The sequence below is a fragment of the Caenorhabditis briggsae genome (genome assembly GCF_000004555.2).
Source record: "Caenorhabditis briggsae complete genome, chrIV, whole genome shotgun sequence".
Lineage (NCBI taxonomy): Eukaryota > Metazoa > Nematoda > Chromadorea > Rhabditida > Rhabditidae > Caenorhabditis > Caenorhabditis briggsae.
In genome coordinates this window covers 17,361,024-17,379,207 of record NC_013487.2, presented here as the reverse complement: position 1 = coordinate 17,379,207, position 18,184 = coordinate 17,361,024, and the positions used below count along the sequence as shown (strand labels likewise).

The window sequence follows — 18,184 nt, the reverse complement described above, 5'->3', positions numbered from 1 at the left end:
TTTTTTTAACAGACTATGTGGGCGCTACTACCATTTTTGGCAAAAAAATAGACAAAAAATAGCTGATATTAGTTAATTAGATTCATATCACCGTAAAAACCCTAATAGAAACCCCTGACTTTTAACTTTGAGACCATATATCTCGTTTACTACATAAGATATCAAAAAGTGGTCAGCTAATAAATTATTTTTGATATTATTACAAGCATTTTGTTAGTTGACAACTTTGTGATATATTTTACAGGAACCGAGATATATGCCCTCAAAGTTGATAGTTAGGGTGGCATTCTATTAGTTAGAACGTTCGGAACAAACCTCGGAGCTTTTAAAATCGAAATGTTCCGAAATTCTGATATTTCAAAAAATTTGAAATTCGGAATATTCTGAAATCCCAAAATTTTGAAACTCAGAATTTTTGAGATTAATAAAATTTCCGAAAAGGCCATCCCTGGCCAATGAACTCTAATTCTTCGCATTCCATCTGACAATCTAAGATTGAGTTATATTCCATCAGACAATCTCAGATAGTTTGGTGAAACATCACAATAAACTTGGATTCTTAATGTTCAGTCCGTTATACCGTAAAAGTAATAGAAGGGCATAATATCATGATATCAAAAGAGTTTTGTCAGTTGACACACTTTTGATCTCTATAGGAATTGAGATAATTGAGCTCAAACTTGACAGTGTAGGGCCCCTAAATTACAGGTTGTACGGTAATTCGTTCTACTAAACCTACTGCAATCCGAGAACTTTGTATCCTCCAGAATTCTTTCTCTGCATCCCGGACACTTTCAATGCTACAAGTCTCCATTCTCATTAGTAGAATTCCTAGCAATAACAATCTCTTTTTGTCACCATCATCCCATTGATTCTAGTACATTCTGAGAATAGAGGCTGGCACATGAATCATATGATTCAGTTCTTATAGTCCCTATGGACTGTCTCTTCTTTACTATTTCGCATAGTGATATTTCCTGTTTTTCTTCTTTTTTATTCGGCTGCCTTCAAACCTACCTACTCACACCCTTCATTTAGGAGCCCTGTGATTAGTCGCTGTATCGCTCGCTATTTCGTTTTTCCTCGTCACGAGCAAGATAGAAATTTTTGGGACAATGTTCTCTTCATATGGTCCTTACACTGATTACCTTTCGATGTGTGTCGTCGTGATCGCAGAAGTTATTCTAGGTAACAAAATATAATACTTTTTCAAACGAATAATCGTCTTTTGCAGCGGTTGCGGCAATATATCGTGCTGTTAACTTCGTGATTCCGAGTAAGAACATTGATCGGAATGATTGTAGAGTGATTGGTGAGTTTGCATACTTCACTAAGCTATCTAAAACACTTCCTGATTTTAGTTATTGCCCTCGCATTCGAAAATGTTTATGCATACGTTGCTATGTTCCACAGTATATTGATGATGCGGACTGAACCAATGAGTTAGTTGGAATACTTGCTATAATTTCTATTTTCGGTTTTACAGACTTAGATTGCTTTGGCAAATACAACATGGGCATCGGTGGTATCGTATCAATTTTGATCGGTAATTGAATATTGGTCTTCTACCAGTATACTTGCGACCGGGTCTTTGCCGGGCCCTTCGGGGGCCTTGCCATATTTTTTTCAGAAACAATGTTTTAGACCAACTAAATTAGACATGATAGAACTCTGCGAATTTTACAAAATGATATTATTTGGACAACTGTGCCTTGTCTATGAACAAAGTTACAAGTCATAAAGTGGCTGGGCCTTGTCGCGTATACCCGGGCCTGGCTTCTGTTTTTTGTATGTAACTTTGTTCATAGACAAGACACAATTTTCCAAATAATATCATTTTGTAGCATTTGTCGAGTTCTATCATATCTGATTCAGTTGGTCTAAAAATATAAATTTTAAAAGAAACTATGGCAGATCCCGCGAAGACCCGGCAAAGTTCCGGTCGCAAGTATGTCTACCAGCATATACTTACTTCAGCTATTGTTCCCCTGATTTTGGCTAACGATCGGTTAATTGTTTCTCTATTTGGAGTATGGTATTACAAGCAAACATCCGGCTTCATAGTTTTCATAGGTTTGTGGCAATGTTGTTTTTTGCTTTCATTCTTTGGTCAATTTTAGGCTTGGTGCTGGGACTTTCAATTGCGGTTTTGATAAACTATTACAAAATAGCAACTGGCGTCTATGGGCTGGACCAAATTTCCGAATTTTGTTTAAATTATGGTTTTTAGATACTGCTTGTTGCTTTTTTAAATGATAATTTTTCAGATGTGCTTCAACCAGAACTCCAGTTAACATTTCTCCAAATTAAAACATGTAATATATTGTTGGCTGGAGTGGTGTATGCAGTAGTAATCTTACTCTACCACTTTGTATGTTTTTGTTTGAACGTCCAACTTTTTTTTTCAAAACAATTTACAGCATCTTGACACGAAAATTCTAAAATGCGATTCTGTAACCAAGTCACACATCAGATCAGCATACCAGACAATGGGATGTTTGGTCTATTCATCGTTCGTCTTTGTTCTTCTGCCAGAGTATATTCTTTATTATTTTCAAGGGTTCTGGACGACAACTATTTTCCAGTGCATCCTTCTCATAAAAGTAACACTAAAGGGAAACGAAACTAAAAACTGACTATCTGTTTCAGCCTGCACTCACCGTCCAAGTTACTAAAGGACTCCACAAAGAGTTCCGTGAGGCTCACAAAAAGGCTCAGACGAACGTCGTTTCAGTGGCAGTTGTGACCAACAACGTCGAACTAAACAACATAACTGTACGAGGAACCAGCACAACAATGTACCAAGCGACATCCACTGCATAACTTTCTCATAAAAATCACCGTACTACCGTCTCTTCAATCTCTTTCGACTTTCTCATAAGCTTTACTCTCATCTCATTTCATCGTATACAGTTTACCTACTACGTTTACAATTTCTCTGCAATTCTATAATCAATGTCATTTATTTGTAAAAGATTTAATCATAACTAAAGTAAAGTGATCTAATACCAATACTCGTAAAATGTTGAGATTCGGAGAAAAGGATTCGAAAAATAAACCATGTAAACAACCAACAATTATGCAGTAGATTCCTGGAAGCACCGGGTTCAATAAAATCATATAGGATTTTGCTGACAGGATGAAAATTACGGGGCTTCGGGGATGGAAGATTTGAGAATACCCAGAGAAAAATAACAAATCAAAAAAATTTTCCAGTACAAAAACGGACCGAAATAAAGGTGTCTTTCAGAAATCGACAAATAGCTGAAAAAGTAGGAATTTTCAAATATTCTGTGAACGCACAGTTTTTAGTCTAGTTATGTTTTAAACGCTCCAAAATTTTTCAAATGATTGGAAGCTTGACAGCCGTACTCCAAACTCTTGAAAATGGTCAAAATGGCTGACAGCACTGCTAGTACAACTGTACATATTAGAAGCTGACGAATCCGACACACTTTTAATTGAACTTTGTGTCTGTATGAACTCTAAGTCGTTCAATGTTTACTGCAGCTATTTCACTTATCAGTAGCTCGCTTCCATCGTTATCAACCGTTTTTCTGGTAGTTGAAAAGTCGCGAAGAGACTCTTCAAACCACACAGTTTTCCTTTCATATTTGCCTTTTTTTCCCTCAACAACCAAACATTTTTTCAGATGATTTCTCAACTCATTCTTGTTTCTCTTATGATCTCATTGGCTACATCCAAAAGCTGTCTCGCTCCAGCTAGTTATATACTTGGATCGTAAGTCTCCACTAATATCCCATAAATTTCGAAATTCAAAGTTTGAATACTTTCTAGATGCTTCACCTTTATCAATACGCCAATGTCGTTTTGGGAAGCAAACTCCTATTGTGAGTACCACTCTAATAACGCGTGGTCCTATTTGGCTCTGGTGGAGAGTCCGGAGCAATCGATATGGTTAGCAAGTAAGTGGACGAAACGAGTTTTCAGATGACGTACTGACCATTTCAGAATCTGCAACCATGTTCACCAGCGAAAATTATTGGATTGGTGTGTACCGTCCAAGTGTGATTGATAACTTCCGGACGATATTAAATCGATATCTAACGTTCCAATACTTTGCTAATATCAATCCTTCAATGAATTATGCCGTTGGAAGGAAGAGTGATGGGAAATGGGAAACTCGACCAGAAGAAGAACGTTTTCCATTTGTTTGTAGTTATAAGCCCTCTGAGCAAACCACACCATCGACTTGAATGCTAGCATTTTTTCTGAAAATAAAGTGTTTTTTTTATCCTTGATGTTCTTTCAATCGAAAATCTTGGCAGGCGGGGCTCGTTACGAGGCCAGGCCCCTAAATGTGATACTGTAGAAGCGAAGTAGAATTCAGCGAATTCAGGGAGGTTTTATAAACAAAATTTTGATTTTTGGTTAAAATATGATTGCAAGCACTTTCAGAATCTGTTTTTTTAAATTGAAACTCTGAGAAATTGCGAAAAAACAAGGAAATTCGGAAATATTACGAGTTTGCCGCGCATCCGCGCAGATCAAAACAAGCGACGTCTTCCAAATTCTTAAGTGTCACTTTTTTTAATGTGACAAAACTGTGGGATAACATGGTTTTAATTATTATTCGATAGTACTCCAAAAGTTGCCGTAAACCTGTAACAGAAGGGGTCTCTAGCTATTAACTTTGATACGATTTTTCTCGGTCCCTGTGAAAGATATAAGAAAAGTGCTAACTGGTAAATTGTTTTTCATAATACCACAAAACTGTCATCAGTTGACGCAATTTGGATATCTTGCATAGGAGCTAAGACAAATTAGCTCAAAGTTGATAATGTGGGGGCCCTTCAGGTTTAACGGTCTGTGGGGGAAAATCATCACAGATCAAACCCTTTTTCAACAGTCAAACAGAAGACTACGAAGTCGTGTAAACAGTTCAAGCAACATTAATTTCGTTTCCTTCATTTCCTAACTTATATTACAAGTATTTCCATCACTTATCAGTAGCAGGAGCACACCTCTCATCCAAATCTTTATCAGGAAACTTCTGGGAGTTGAAAAGTCATGAAGAAGCTCTGCAAACCGCACAGTTTTCCGTTTTTCTCCGATACCCAAACAATTTCAGAGAAGTTTTTTTTTACATTTCAGATGATTTCTCAACTCATTCTTGTGTCGCTCATGATCTCCTCGGCAGTCGCCGACTGTCAATATCCAGATAGATTAATTGATGGATTGTGAGTCTTGGCAGGTTCTCAATCCCGAAATTTCGAAAACATTCCAGATGTTTCACTTTTGTGGATATACCAAAGACTTTTTGGGAAGCCGATGAATGGTGTTCTTACAAAGCTCCAAATGCGTGGTCCTACTTGGCACTAGAAGAAAACGATATTCATGCGATTTGGCTAGCTAGTAGGTTCAATGAGTTTAGATTGTTAGTTAAATTAAAACTTTTCAGAAACTGCTGAATTAATGTTTACTTCTAAATATTTCTGGATTGGTGTATACCGTCCCACTGCCAACGACAATTTCCGAACAATTTTGAACCGATATCTCACATACGAACACTTTGGACAGATCAATCCATCAATGAACTATGCTGCTGGAAGGACGAGTGATGGAAAATGGGTCACTCTACCCCAAGAACAAAAACTTCCATTTATTTGTAGCTACAAACCAACCGTAGAAGCTTTGAAAAGGAGGTTGCCATAGAACATCTGAAATTCCTTGTACATATATTTTTTATGTTGTCTGAAAATTAAGTTCTTCTTATTTACAATGTCTTCGTAAGTAATTCAGATGCCCAACTGATTTCATACAACTGCCACGAATCATGTCAGGTTACTTCCTCTTTTATCAGTCCTATGACCCTCGTAGAAATACAATTGTGCATTCAATTTTTGTGACCTCAATATTAGCGGGAAAATGGGGTTTATTTGTATTTACAGGGTGGGGTTGGTGCCAAAATTTGGCGCCATGGCGCACGCGACTGATGGGCTCCTCGCATCTACAGTATTCTCCATATTGTTTATCAACATTTTTTTAACTATTGTGCGAAGTTTCAAGTCAATATGTTGATCTTGCGGCGGATGGCACCGTTTATCGCATGTTTTAAACAAGGGCAGACTCGTTTTACAATGATAAAGGTGTCAAAACCAACAAGGAAGTTCACTTTTTAAAGGTCTTGTATTCCATGGACTCAAAATCACTTCATGGAAGATCATTAGGAGTTTCCAAATGGACGAAGCTCTGGTCGACATCACCGGGATACCGTATTTTCTCTAATAGAAGCATGGGTTTCTATTATGCAACCTCTTTCTCAGGGTGGGCTTCTATTAAAGGGTTTCTATTTTTCAAGGATTTATTTTCAAACAATTGTTTATTTAAAAAATCAGAAATTTGAAAATTCGGAACGTAAGATTTCTGAAATTCAGTGTTTTGGAGAATTCAAAATTTTCATTCTGAAATTCTAAATTTCAAAATTCCGAATTTATGAAATTCTGAGGTTCCAGAATCTCCAAATTCAAAATTCAGGAATTCTGAAGTTCCGGAAAAAATTCTGAAATTCAAAAAAACGGAAATTCCGAAATTTAGAAATTAGAAAATTCAGGCTTCTATTAGAGATATTTTTTTCTATTTTTCAAAGAATCTCGCGGGATGGGCTCCTATTAGAGGAAATACGGTAACTCAAGAGTGGTTCGAGCTTTTTCATTCTGCTTCTGAGCTTATTTTTTGAGATTTCTGACCCTGAAACCGCTCAATAAAATATTTTAAAAGGGTTCGAACTCGGGTTTCCTAGCCTCAAAATATCAACTGAAAAATCCATTAGGCCATTCAAGCAATGTTATGAAATATGGCTAGAAACAGGGCTTTAGTCGATTTATATGGTTTTGGGGGTTTCAAAGCTGATGAATCCAGTTTTAAAAGTAAATTCAATCACTGTTTTTATAGGTAACACTTTTTGGGCGCGATAGCTGAACACATCATTGTACACCGTTACGTCAGAATGCATACCTTGACTCCAAAAAAAAACTCGGAAAAGTTAGAAAAATGCTACAGCTCATTAAAAAAGAGTGTAGCAGGAACATAATTTTGTATGCGGTGTGCAATAAACCAATACAATTTTTTTCCTGGAAATCCAAACAGGGCGTTAACCTGACTTCTTATCTCCTGAAATGAGCGATGGAATCTTCTTGTTAAAAAATTGTTTAACTGTATTGAATAGACAAAAGTCAAAGTGTTTGAGGTAACAATTTCAACATTGTTTACTCTTTGCGGTGCTCTTTTAATCGTTTTAAATGCCCTATAAAACTCTTCCGTCCAGTTATTATCTTTAATTTTTTCAAACCCACAAGTACAAAATTCATTCTTCTTAAAGATTTTTTCCAGAGTCACATGAAGTGTGTCTTTTTAGCTCTACTTGTACAAATTGTTGCTTCTCAATCCTGTTATGAAAACTCGGATAGATTAATTGGCTCACGGTATGATAGGATAGATTTGACCTCAATGGTTTAAAAAATTTTCAGATGCTACAAATTCATTAACCAAAAGCTATCCTATCAAGATGCTCGAAACTGGTGTCACAGCAGAAGTTCTTATCTAGCTACCGTTCCAGATCTCTATACTGATACTTCTTGGCTTGTGAGAACTGGTTCTTTAATTCCTCTTACTTTTGTTTTCAGCAACCGCTCGTACGTTATTCAACGACAATGAAGGCAAATTCTGGATTGGATTGAGCCGATCCAATAACAAATGGACTTGGGACGACGGAACCCCATACGTTTGGAACAACTGGGAAATTCAAAATTCCCAAAACTACGCTACGGAAAGCATAAAAAATGGAAAATGGAATGGTTACACCCCGGACACTCGCCTCAACTTTATTTGCTCTTACTTCCCTAACGGAGGTCCTACTCCAGAAGCATCTACTATTTCAGGCGCATCTAGTACAAATGACCCTGGAACGACTTCTTATGTAACACCAACAGGTACTTTTTTTTTGAAATAAAGAATCTAATCTGAAATATAAATTGTGAGTTCATTAGTAAGAGTTATTTTTCGAAATTGGATTTTTTCTGTATTCTGCTATTTCTATTATCATTATTATCGCCGATGGGATGCTCGTGAGTTTTCGAAAATATATAGTTTCAGCAGATCAGCAACTTTTACTTCCCTTCTTATCAGTTAGTTACAATTTTCAATTCCCTTAATTTTTAGTTTTGATGTCATCTTCACCTTATCACTTGGATTTTTATTACTTGTTTTATGATTCTCGTGTCACTCCTCCTCCACCGTTTCAGTTTGTTTCAATATTTTCACATATACTTTTCCGAATATACATCATACAATTTTCAGATGGCTCTAAAAAAACTATTACAGTTGGTCTCCTTGATTGGAGCAGTCTTCTCAGCTTGCTTTGATAATGGAGACAAAGAAATTGGGGGCAGTTGCTATAAGTTTGTCCCACAGAAGCTGACATTTGCGGATGCACAGTACTGGTGTCATTATCAAAATCCAGTGACTTCGTCCTACTTGGCATATGTGCCCAATCAGTTTACGAGCAACTTCCTAGCATGTAAGAATTTAAAACTAAAGTCGAAGTACAATAATGAATTTCAGCCTACGCCCGCTCAGCGTTTGAAACTGATGATGGAAACTTTTGGATTGGTCTCAGCAGGAAAAGTTCGAGTAGTCCATGGATATGGGATAATGGACAACCATTAGGGTTCTCAAATTTCGGAGGACAGCTTGGGCAGAACTTTGCCGCGGAAAGTATCGTTAACGCGAAATGGAACGCCTTTGGAATCAATGACAAGAATTTCTTTGTCTGCAGTTATGATCCACAAGCACCACCAACATTTGGCCCTCCAGTAACTGATATTCCAGTGTCCACAGTTCCAGTGTCCACAGAAGTACCTCCAACGCCTACAGGTATTTTTCTTTGAGCTTTCAAATTTGATACTCGGATGGTGGGTGCTTCTGATATATGTCTTGGTAGATGCATTAGTGCTTATAAAAAATGAATTCAGATTTCCAAATGGTACGCATCAGGCAAGTTTTTAATAAAAATTGCAGCTGTATTCGAGTTTTAGGCTCTGAGTAGAGTTGGAAGCGATATAGGAGGTACATGCTGGATCTAACCTGAATTTTTATTGTTTCACATATTCACTCGACTCAAATTTTGAAATAAATATTATTTTCGTTTCTGTAACTTGCAAAAACAGTGTGATGCATGATTCAAAAATATATATATATGCTTTGAAAAACACATTTCCAATCATCCCATACTGTTAAGTTTAAGCTCAATTATCTCTACTCCTTTAAGAGTTATCAAAAAATGTGTCAACTATTAAAATATTTCTGATATCATGATAAAAATTTGATCAATTTACAACTTTTTTTAAACTGGAACCGAGGTAAATTGGTTCAAAGTTCAAACTAGAGGGCCCTTCTATTACAGGCTTTACTGTATGAAAAAATTTCTGAAACCACAGTTTGGATTTTAAAAACTCTTTAGACCATAAATTTGTACAAACGAAGGGTCCAGGTCTGAAATTAGGATATGTACCGTAAAATTCTTAATGACATTAGTAAATCGATGGAGGACAATGCTATATTTAAATACTTTATTCAAACAAATCAATATTCATTCGAATAATAATAATCAAGGCTCTACTGTTTTTCTAATCCTCCTCCTTTATTGAGTTTTAGCCATCTAATCCTTCTTGGACTTGTCAAGCAAGGGTTCTTCCTCATTACCCTTTTTCGGCTCGTCCTTTTTCGAGGATTTCGAAGACTTCGATTCCTCGGATTTCGCCGATTTTGAAGATTTCACATTTGGCTTCTCGGATTTGTCCTTTCCGGATTTTTTCTCTGACTTCTTCTCAGATTTCTCCGATTTCTCTCCATGATTGCTTTTGGGTTGAGTTGGTTCCGCCTGTTCCTCATGTTTCTTCTTCTTTTCCAATTCTTGTTCCTTCAGTTTTTTAGATTCGTTGTATCTTGACAAGCTTCCCAGGAACATGATAACTAGCAAAGAGCACACGGCAAGCCCCATTAGAGCAATGACAGCTTTCAGTGTCCGACGCTTCATACGCTCCTCTCTTTCAGCTGAAATTAAATGTTCAGTAGAGCGAATTCGGCAAAATCCCACCTTTAAAAGGATATTCATCTGGAATCCGACTCTGTGAAGACATAAAGTGTGGGGTCAGCTGGGCAAGAAGACGATGAGCCGATGTTAGATTCTTCCACTCGGGAACTGGATCTTTTGAAGTTTCAGAAGACGTGAACGCAATCTTTGCCACAAAACGAACGTCCTCATCCAATTCATCTACCAGGTCCGAATTTTCGGGATAGAACTGAAATCTTTGTGTTAAGAATAGATAAGTTTCCATTCAATACCGTACATTAACAATTGCAAAACTTTGCCGTCCCCATTCCGGATCACAATTGAGTTGTGGATCGTCGTGTTTCTTGACAACCAAAATGAAGTCAGCTCTCATTTTGGCCCGATCCACACTTCCCACGAATTCACAAACATCCCCGGATTGATATGTGAATATTTGAGGGGCTTTTGTGTGATTCTTCGCCAAAAACAAGGCAATCTGAAATCTATATTCCACGTCTTCTTCCTCTTTGAGGCTTCCTTTGAAAATAGCTTACACTATCAATCGTTGTCTCCCACGATGTATCATTGCCATCGCTTTTTCCAATCTTGCAGATTTTGATGGAACCGGAATTACTCTGCGAATAACATGGGCTGAAAGAAAGGTGTCTGGAACTTCTTGAAGTTTTAAAAACCTTATTGCCAAGAACAGTAGAAATCCGAAGGCTATTATCATAACAGTCGATTTCGAATTCTCTCAATAACTTTTGTTTTGAACTTGGGTTGGCTAGTGTTCCTAGTTTCTTTTTTCTGATGAGTCATCTGTGATGGCTGAACATTTTTGAACAGTTCACGCGCACAACGTATTTCTCTAATTGAAGCCCAACATATACGCACACTTTAGGCTCAATTATCTTGGTTCTTGTAAGAGAAATCAAAAATTTGTCATCTCACGCTTTCCCACAGAACAATTTCGAACTGCAAATTAATTTTTGATCTACAGACAAAAAGTTTGGCGCGATCACAATTGCAGGTCTAAAACCATAATTTCAGAATTTTTTATCTGATTTTGTGGAGTTCCAAGATGATTCAAATGGTTCTTAAAAAATTAATTAGTGGTTATAGATGAATTTTTAATTTGTCTGATAAAACTTTTTTTATAATCAAAAAACAACGCAAAAATGCTATTTTGTGCAGTTTCATGAGGTTTTTGAATTATAAAAAAGTTTTATCAGACAAATTAAAAATTCGTTCATAGAAAATGTAGAGAAAATAATTGCGGTTTTTTTGAGCTATAGAACTCCTAGAAATGTCAAAAACTGAAAGAGGAGATAGATTTTTTTTCTGTAAAAAACTTTCAAAATGACCATTTTTGACATTTTTTTCTTCCGGAAAAGGACCATACATGAATCTATAACCACTAATTAATTTTTTAAGAATCATTTGAATCATCTTCATTCTCCACAAAATCAGATAAAAATTCTGAAATATGGTTTTAGACCTGCAATTTTGATCGCGCCAAACTTTTTGTCTGTAGATCAAAAATTAATTTGCAGTTCGGAATTGTTCTGTGGGAAAGCGTGCATCTGATAAAATGTTGATAATTTTATGAAAAATATTTTAATTGACGAAATGTTGATATCTTTTACAACCGAGATAATTGAGCACCAAAGTGCTCGTGAAGGGTGTGTTTCTGTTAGAGCAGTTAGGGTATTGTAAAACGTTTTTTTTTTAAATTCGAAATCCTCGAAAAAGTTTTTTTTTGGGAGATTTCGGTTTTTTATTGGATCTTTTCGTGATAATAATAGAAAATCGCATAACCTTTAAAATTTTTTGGAGGAACAACAATTTCTGTTAGAAGTCTCTTTTTAACGTATTTTGTGTCACCGACCAAACTCTTTCGATCTATTCTGGTGAAAAACTAAGTTAATAAACATCAACTTCATAATTTGTTTTTTTTACATTAAAGTTGCTTAGAAACAAGAAACTGATGAACGGCGGCTGATCGGCGGATGACCAGCGGGCGATCTGCCGGCAGGCGGATTAAGAAATTCTATCATTTGTCTGGATCAACGCCTTCCGAAACTTCTGAGAAAATTGGAAAAATAATTTCTGATTTTTTTTCTTCAGAAAAGCATATTTGAAAATTTTTTTTCAGTATTTTTCGAATTCAAAATTTGTTTTTAAAATACTTTCTTCATTGGTTTAAATTTCAGAATATATAATGTGAAATAAAAAAATAAAAAAGGGAAATAAAAATACAAATAAGATGTGTTTGAACCAAAAAAACGATATATAAAATTTCAAAATGGATAAAGCATAGAAGTATTAAAAAACAAAATTCAAATTTGAAGGGAGGTTGCCAAAGGGGATTATATCTGAAATAGAACTGTTTGTAGAGAGGGGAAGTGTAGACAAACAGGAATTTGATTGGGGCGTATGTTGTGGATATTATGAAATGGAAGGAAAATTGATGGAAAACAAGTCGAGACAGTCGACAATTGATGGCGAATCCACGAATATTTTCTCAATTTCCTGGGGATATGGAATAAATATGCCTTCCTGAGAGTACTTCTCGTCTGAAAAAACAGGTATATTTTTTTGAGACAAATCACAATTGAAACTTTTTTGATAGGACTTGCAAACTTCGAAATTATAGAAAAACATTTATTTTCATAGTTGACACTTTTTCAATATTCATAGGTCCAAAAAATGAGGTATTTTCAGCGGTTGAATTTTAAATGAAGTCTTGTCAACGGAAAAAATTGAACTACATTTTTCATCTATGCATTCTGAAAATTCTGAGCTAATTTAATGAGTTTCATCCTTTTTTAAGCTAATTAACAAAATAATTCGAATTTTGACAAAAAATAATGAAAAAAAAACAGAAAAGTGTAGCAATCGAATTTTCAAATCTTCCATTTCGGTTTTCAAAAAAACTTCCAAACGTTTTCCTTACCTCCGGCATTTGTTTTTTCAAAATTCCTTTCCCTCGGAACTCCATTTGGGACATTCGCTTCCTAATTTCCACCAACATCTTCTCCAAATCGTCCTTGTGAGCTCGATTGGCAATAGTTTCGCACAGCAGTTGCACATGGTACGAGCCTAATTGTGCATCTGCAAACGCCAAGTTGCCATGGCTTGTGGAGCAGCAGAGGAGAAAGTCCGACGTCATCGGGATCGCTCTGGTTGTCTGAAAAAAGTCCAAGTTTGAAATTTTATCAAAGTTTAATTTTTGTGATTCTCAGAGTTTTAGAATTTCAGAATTGCAACATTTCTAAATTCCAGAAGTTCTGAATTTTGCAAAATCAATATTTATGTTTTCCTGAAATTCTACACCCCCGAAGTTCTGAAAAATTGAGATTCTGAAATTCTGAGATTTTGAGATTCTGAAATTTTGGAATTTTGAAATTCTAAAATTCTGAGATTCTAAGATTCCAAAATCTTGGAACTCGGAAATTTTGAAATTCTGAATTTCAAATTTTTAGAATTCGAAATTTCAGAGAACTTCAGATTTTGGAAAGCCCAAAACTTCATAAATTCAGAATTCGGAAAAATCAAAGTTTTGAACTTTTTTCTAAAATTCTAAAATTTGAAGGTTTCTGACTTTCAGAAAGTCTTCTAGAATTGTAACACACCTTGCCAACCTTCTCTTCATGCTTTTCCACCACCAAACCCATTCCTGAACGTACCAATCCGTGTGCTGACCTTGGCTCCTCCACCACACAGTACCCTGCATCCTGACTTTCTGAAAATCAAGATTTAAAGATCTTCGAAAAATTAGGAAATATGTCAAATCAGAGATTAAGATAGGAATTTCGATCTTGTAGGGACCTATTCATGAAAATCTTTTTTTCAGATGAAAAAGAAAAACTCACCACCACGGCAGTTTTCCGTGAAGATGATTTTCGGCTTCCCAGCCAACCGAGGAGCATTCTGAGGGCTGAGGAGCGAAAAAACTTGTTCCACATTGAACTCTGCATTGTCAGATCCAAGTATTCCATTGGCATTTCCATGGGTGATAAAAATAATAACAGCTGAATCGCCATGAGAATCAGATGATCCAAAATACTTGACAGTTTGTTCAATTTCCTGAAAAAATTATTTTTTGAGTTATGCAAACTTTATTAGTTTAAAAAGAAACCTTTTTAGCCTGACAATTTAAATTTGTTTTACATTTCTAAGAAATCTCAGATTAATCGAACAGTTTCAATTGTGTTTCCAGATCCTCAAAAGTTTTTAACTTCAAAATTTCAGAATTTGGAAAAATCAAATTGTTGAACTTTTTTCTGAGATTCTGAGATTCTGAGATTCTGAGATTCTGAGATTCTGAGATTCTGAGATTCTGAAACTCTGAGATTCTGAAACTCTGTGGTTCTGAAATTCTGAAATTCTGTGGTTCTGAAATTCTGAAATTATGTGGTTCTGAAATTCTGAAATTTTGTGGTTCTGAGATTCTGAGCTTCTGAGATTCTGAGATTCTAAGGTTCTGAGATTCTGAGATTCTAAAGTTCTGAGATTCTGAAATTTTGGAATTTTGAAATTCTGAACTTCTATGATTCTAAGATTCCAAAGTCCTGTGATTCTAAGATTCCAAAGTCTTGTGATTCGAAGATTCGGAAATCTTGGAACTCTGAAATATTTCCTGAATTTCCATTTTTTCGAAATTCGGAAATTCAGATTTTGGAAAATTCAAAATTTCAGAAATTCAGAATTCGGAAAAATCACATTTCGAACTTTATTTCGCACTTCCAACTATTTGTCTAGATCCTCAAAAGTCTTTAATTTTAGAGTTTCAGAATTTCAGCATTTAAAAATTTCAGAAATTTTGAAGAAGAATTTTTTGAAATTCACACGACAATACAAAACTTAGAAGTTATGGAATACTAGCTAAAAATTGCCCAATCTTTCTAAATCTATCTGACAATCCACAACAAAGCAAAAAACCATCTTTCTTTTATGACATTTTCGAGCATAATCCAATTTACCTTCGCTGTCAAATTTTCAGCTATTTCAAGTTTAAAATTCAGACATTTAAACAGTCTCGATAAATTATGGACATCTGAAGTCATCGATGGCTCATCATCAATTCTTCCAATTTTGATGATTAGGCATCTCGACAACCGTGAGTTTTCGTAGGCAGATTTCCTGTCTTTTAAATTCAAAGGCTTTCTTATTAAATCCAATTCCGCAAATTGGTATCTTCACAGCAGTTCCATCGGTGGTCTGGAAAAAGCATTAATACAATTTTAAAATTTTGAAACGAAAATTGAGATTCAAACTTGGAGTTCAATTATCTCGATTCCTGTGAAAATTATAAGAAAGTTGTCAACTGATAAAGTGTTTATCATAATATCACCAGTATTTTATCAGTTGACACATTTTTGATATCTTTTATGGGAACTGTGATAAATTGGCCCAAAGTTGAAAGGTTGGCTCAAAGTTGAAAGGCTAAAAAAAGTTGAAAAGCATCATAGTAGAGCCAAAAGTTTCACCTCATTTCCCTTATTTTGCTGATTCTTCGCCACATTTCCGATTTCCAGGAGACGTTGTTCCGGTTTCCGACCCGTCAACTTTAGAAATTCCTCCAAATTCTGGGTCCTCTCATTAACCTTCAGACAAAATTCCTGAGTTTTCCTCGCTTCCGATTCCTTATCCAAACCCAATCGCTTTCTCCGTTTGATCCGTTTCTTTTTCGTCAATCGCCTTTTCTTCACCGCCGGCTCCACTTTTTCCATTTTCACCAGTGCAAGATATTACCTAAAATTAATTCCCTTTCTCACCAGTTTTTCGAAAAAAAAAGAGCAAAAATCGACGAAAAAAAAATTTTTTTTCAAAATTTTTCTCGCCACAAATTGAAAAAAAATTTCCCGGGTTAATTTTGAATCAAGTTTTTTGATCTACTTTTTTGGTGGGCAAAAAATTTCTGAAATTTTTTGAAAATTATTTTTTGAATTTTGAATTTCTAAAAATTTTCGATTTTTCCGGTTTTTGAATATCATTTTTATTTCAATTTTGCTAAATGAGCCGGAGAGCCGAGATATTTGTGCTCAAAAATCAAGCGATAAACCATGTGAATCTCGCTTCTGACTTTTTGATTAGCAGCTTCTCCTCCCTTTTTCCTCCCTCGAACACCTCACTTTTATCCGCCAACGACCACTGCCTCGCAGTGTCGTCCCGTGGCCGAGTGGTGTGTGCGCTTGGCTGGGAATTTGCTTTTGCGGGTTCGAATCCTCCTCGTTCAAACTTTTTGTTTTCGTGTTATTTGATCATTTTATCATTTTTTAATACTTTTAATCATGCCTTTTAGCTTCCTGTACCCGTTGGAAACCACCCTGACGTTTTCACATATTTTCTATTTTCTAAATTTTGGGGTTCTTTCTAGAGACCCGTTTTGATCTACTCTGGCGCCAAGTATGACACTATTGGTTTTTTTCTTTTTTTTTCTCCTTTTTCTTCTTTTTTTTAATGAAATTTTCAAAAATTCTAGCGAGAGGAAAAATGTAGGAAATCACAAAAAGAATTTTAAAATGGAACTTTTCTATTTTTGTTTATTCAAATGCTCTATTTTCAACTTCTACATACACATTTTGGCATTTCTGGTCCCTTTTTACTAAATGGTGACGAGATCCGTTTTGATCTACTCTGGCGACAAGGATTTCGCTATTGATTTTTCTTCCTTTTTCTTCTTTTTTTCTCTTTTTCTTCTTTTTTAATGAAAAAAGCTTTTAAACAAATTTCAGGGTGATCAATTGATTGGTTCTGAGCAGGACCCTCCCTCCTCCGGCTTATCTAAGCGCTACAGGTGAGCCAATTTTTATCTTCAAGTAGACATTTTTTTAATTCTAGGTCATTCGCGTCCCTCGCTTCCTGATGAGGCGAAGGAACCATTCTGTCTCATCTCAAAGGACTGCAACCGCCGCTGCTCCGTGGATGAGCCACCATCTGTGCAGGATACAGACTCAAACGGTGAGTTAATTCTGCAGTACCGGATGAAAAAGGTTTTCATATTCTCAAGATTCACATCAAAAAGCAACTACCGTGAAACCTGAAATACCGTAAGCACTCTGATAGAAAGCAACCCAAACCATCAACTTTGAGCCTATTTATCTCAGTTCTTGTTAAAGATATCTAAATGGGTCACCTGACAAAATGCAAATCATTTTATCAAAATTATTTTGTCATCAGTTGACCATTTTTTATATAATTCACAGGAACTGAGATATATCAACTCAATCTTGGCTGTTCGGGTGGCCTTCGTAAGAGTTCTCGCAAAATCAGGGCCCGGCCCGGGCTCGTGTTTTTTCAATTTTTTCAATTTTTTGTGAAAAAATCTTTTTTTGGGACACTCTTATTTTGAAAATTTTTTTACTTGAAAGAAAAATGATCCATTTTCTTCTATTGACCCAAAAAAAATTTTTGAAACAACCGGAAAATTTTTTCTGAAAACCGGGGCCGAGGCGGGCCCTGAAAATTCTGAAAAATGAAAATGTGAATCATAATATCACCAAAATTCTATCAGTTAATAGTTAATTTTGATATCTTTTGAAGGATCCGAGATAAGTTGTATTAGGGTAAAAAGACAACTAACTTTTTTTTGACACCTCGAAATTACCTAAAAATCCCTTCTGGGAAACGAGATGACATACAAAGAAGAAGAAGACAGGCACCATTCCATTTATTGATTATTAGATCGATACCCAGTTCTCTACGTCTTTACTTTTTGGGCGGCACGTTTCTCCCAGTTGTCGATGCTCTCCGGGCTCTCTTCTTCTGATCCATTCTCTGAAAACAGAAAAGTCATTATAAGAAACTTGATATTATTTTAAATCCCATAAAATTTTCTCCAAAATACTATGAATTTAATTTTTCTAGCTAAATGTTGAACAAAGTTATGCTAGTTTATAATTTACATTGATGGTCGATGCACCATGTTCACAAGGATGATCACTTAAACTACATTAACTCAGCGAAATCTTAAAAACTACCGTATTTCATTTAATAGAAGCCCACCCGAACTGTCAACGTTGAGCTGATTTATCTCGGTTCCTATCGGAGATATCAAAAAGCGATCAACTGATGAAATGGTGGTGATATTATGATGAACATTTTATT

At 35.7% G+C, this 18,184-nt stretch overlaps 5 protein-coding genes across 5 annotated transcripts; 4 read left to right on the top strand and 1 right to left on the bottom strand.

Moving 5' to 3' along the window:
* Window positions 1–3,652: 3,652 nt before the first annotated feature.
* On the top strand, window positions 3,653–4,217 carry Cbr-clec-172 (the record flags this gene model as incomplete). Its single annotated transcript, XM_002634969.1, has 3 exons — window positions 3,653–3,741; window positions 3,799–3,926; window positions 3,973–4,217. 3 exons carry the CDS (start codon window positions 3,653–3,655, stop codon window positions 4,215–4,217), a joined length of 462 nt encoding a protein of 153 aa, XP_002635015.1.
* Window positions 4,218–5,115: 898 nt separating this feature from the next.
* On the top strand, window positions 5,116–5,676 carry CBG13557 (the record flags this gene model as incomplete). The annotated part of the gene is made up of 3 exons (XM_002634968.1): window positions 5,116–5,201; window positions 5,249–5,376; window positions 5,423–5,676. The coding sequence occupies 3 exons, from the start codon at window positions 5,116–5,118 to the stop codon at window positions 5,674–5,676; spliced, it is 468 nt and encodes a 155-aa protein (XP_002635014.1).
* A 1,683-nt stretch (window positions 5,677–7,359) lies between these two features.
* On the top strand, window positions 7,360–7,972 carry CBG13556 (the record flags this gene model as incomplete). The annotated part of the gene is made up of 3 exons (XM_045236417.1): window positions 7,360–7,445; window positions 7,491–7,615; window positions 7,647–7,972. The coding sequence occupies 3 exons, from the start codon at window positions 7,360–7,362 to the stop codon at window positions 7,970–7,972; spliced, it is 537 nt and encodes a 178-aa protein (XP_045095197.1).
* Window positions 7,973–8,319: 347 nt separating this feature from the next.
* Window positions 8,320–9,056, top strand: Cbr-clec-84 (the record flags this gene model as incomplete). Its single annotated transcript, XM_045236416.1, has 3 exons — window positions 8,320–8,539; window positions 8,584–8,895; window positions 9,040–9,056. 3 exons carry the CDS (start codon window positions 8,320–8,322, stop codon window positions 9,054–9,056), a joined length of 549 nt encoding a protein of 182 aa, XP_045095196.1.
* A 623-nt stretch (window positions 9,057–9,679) lies between these two features.
* On the bottom strand, window positions 9,680–15,807 carry CBG13553 (the record flags this gene model as incomplete). The annotated part of the gene is made up of 9 exons (XM_045236414.1): window positions 9,680–10,074; window positions 10,118–10,322; window positions 10,371–10,568; window positions 10,627–10,707; window positions 13,029–13,262; window positions 13,708–13,817; window positions 13,948–14,161; window positions 15,194–15,295; window positions 15,565–15,807. The coding sequence occupies 9 exons, from the start codon at window positions 15,805–15,807 to the stop codon at window positions 9,680–9,682; spliced, it is 1,782 nt and encodes a 593-aa protein (XP_045095195.1).
* Between the last annotated feature and the right edge of the window lie 2,377 nt (window positions 15,808–18,184).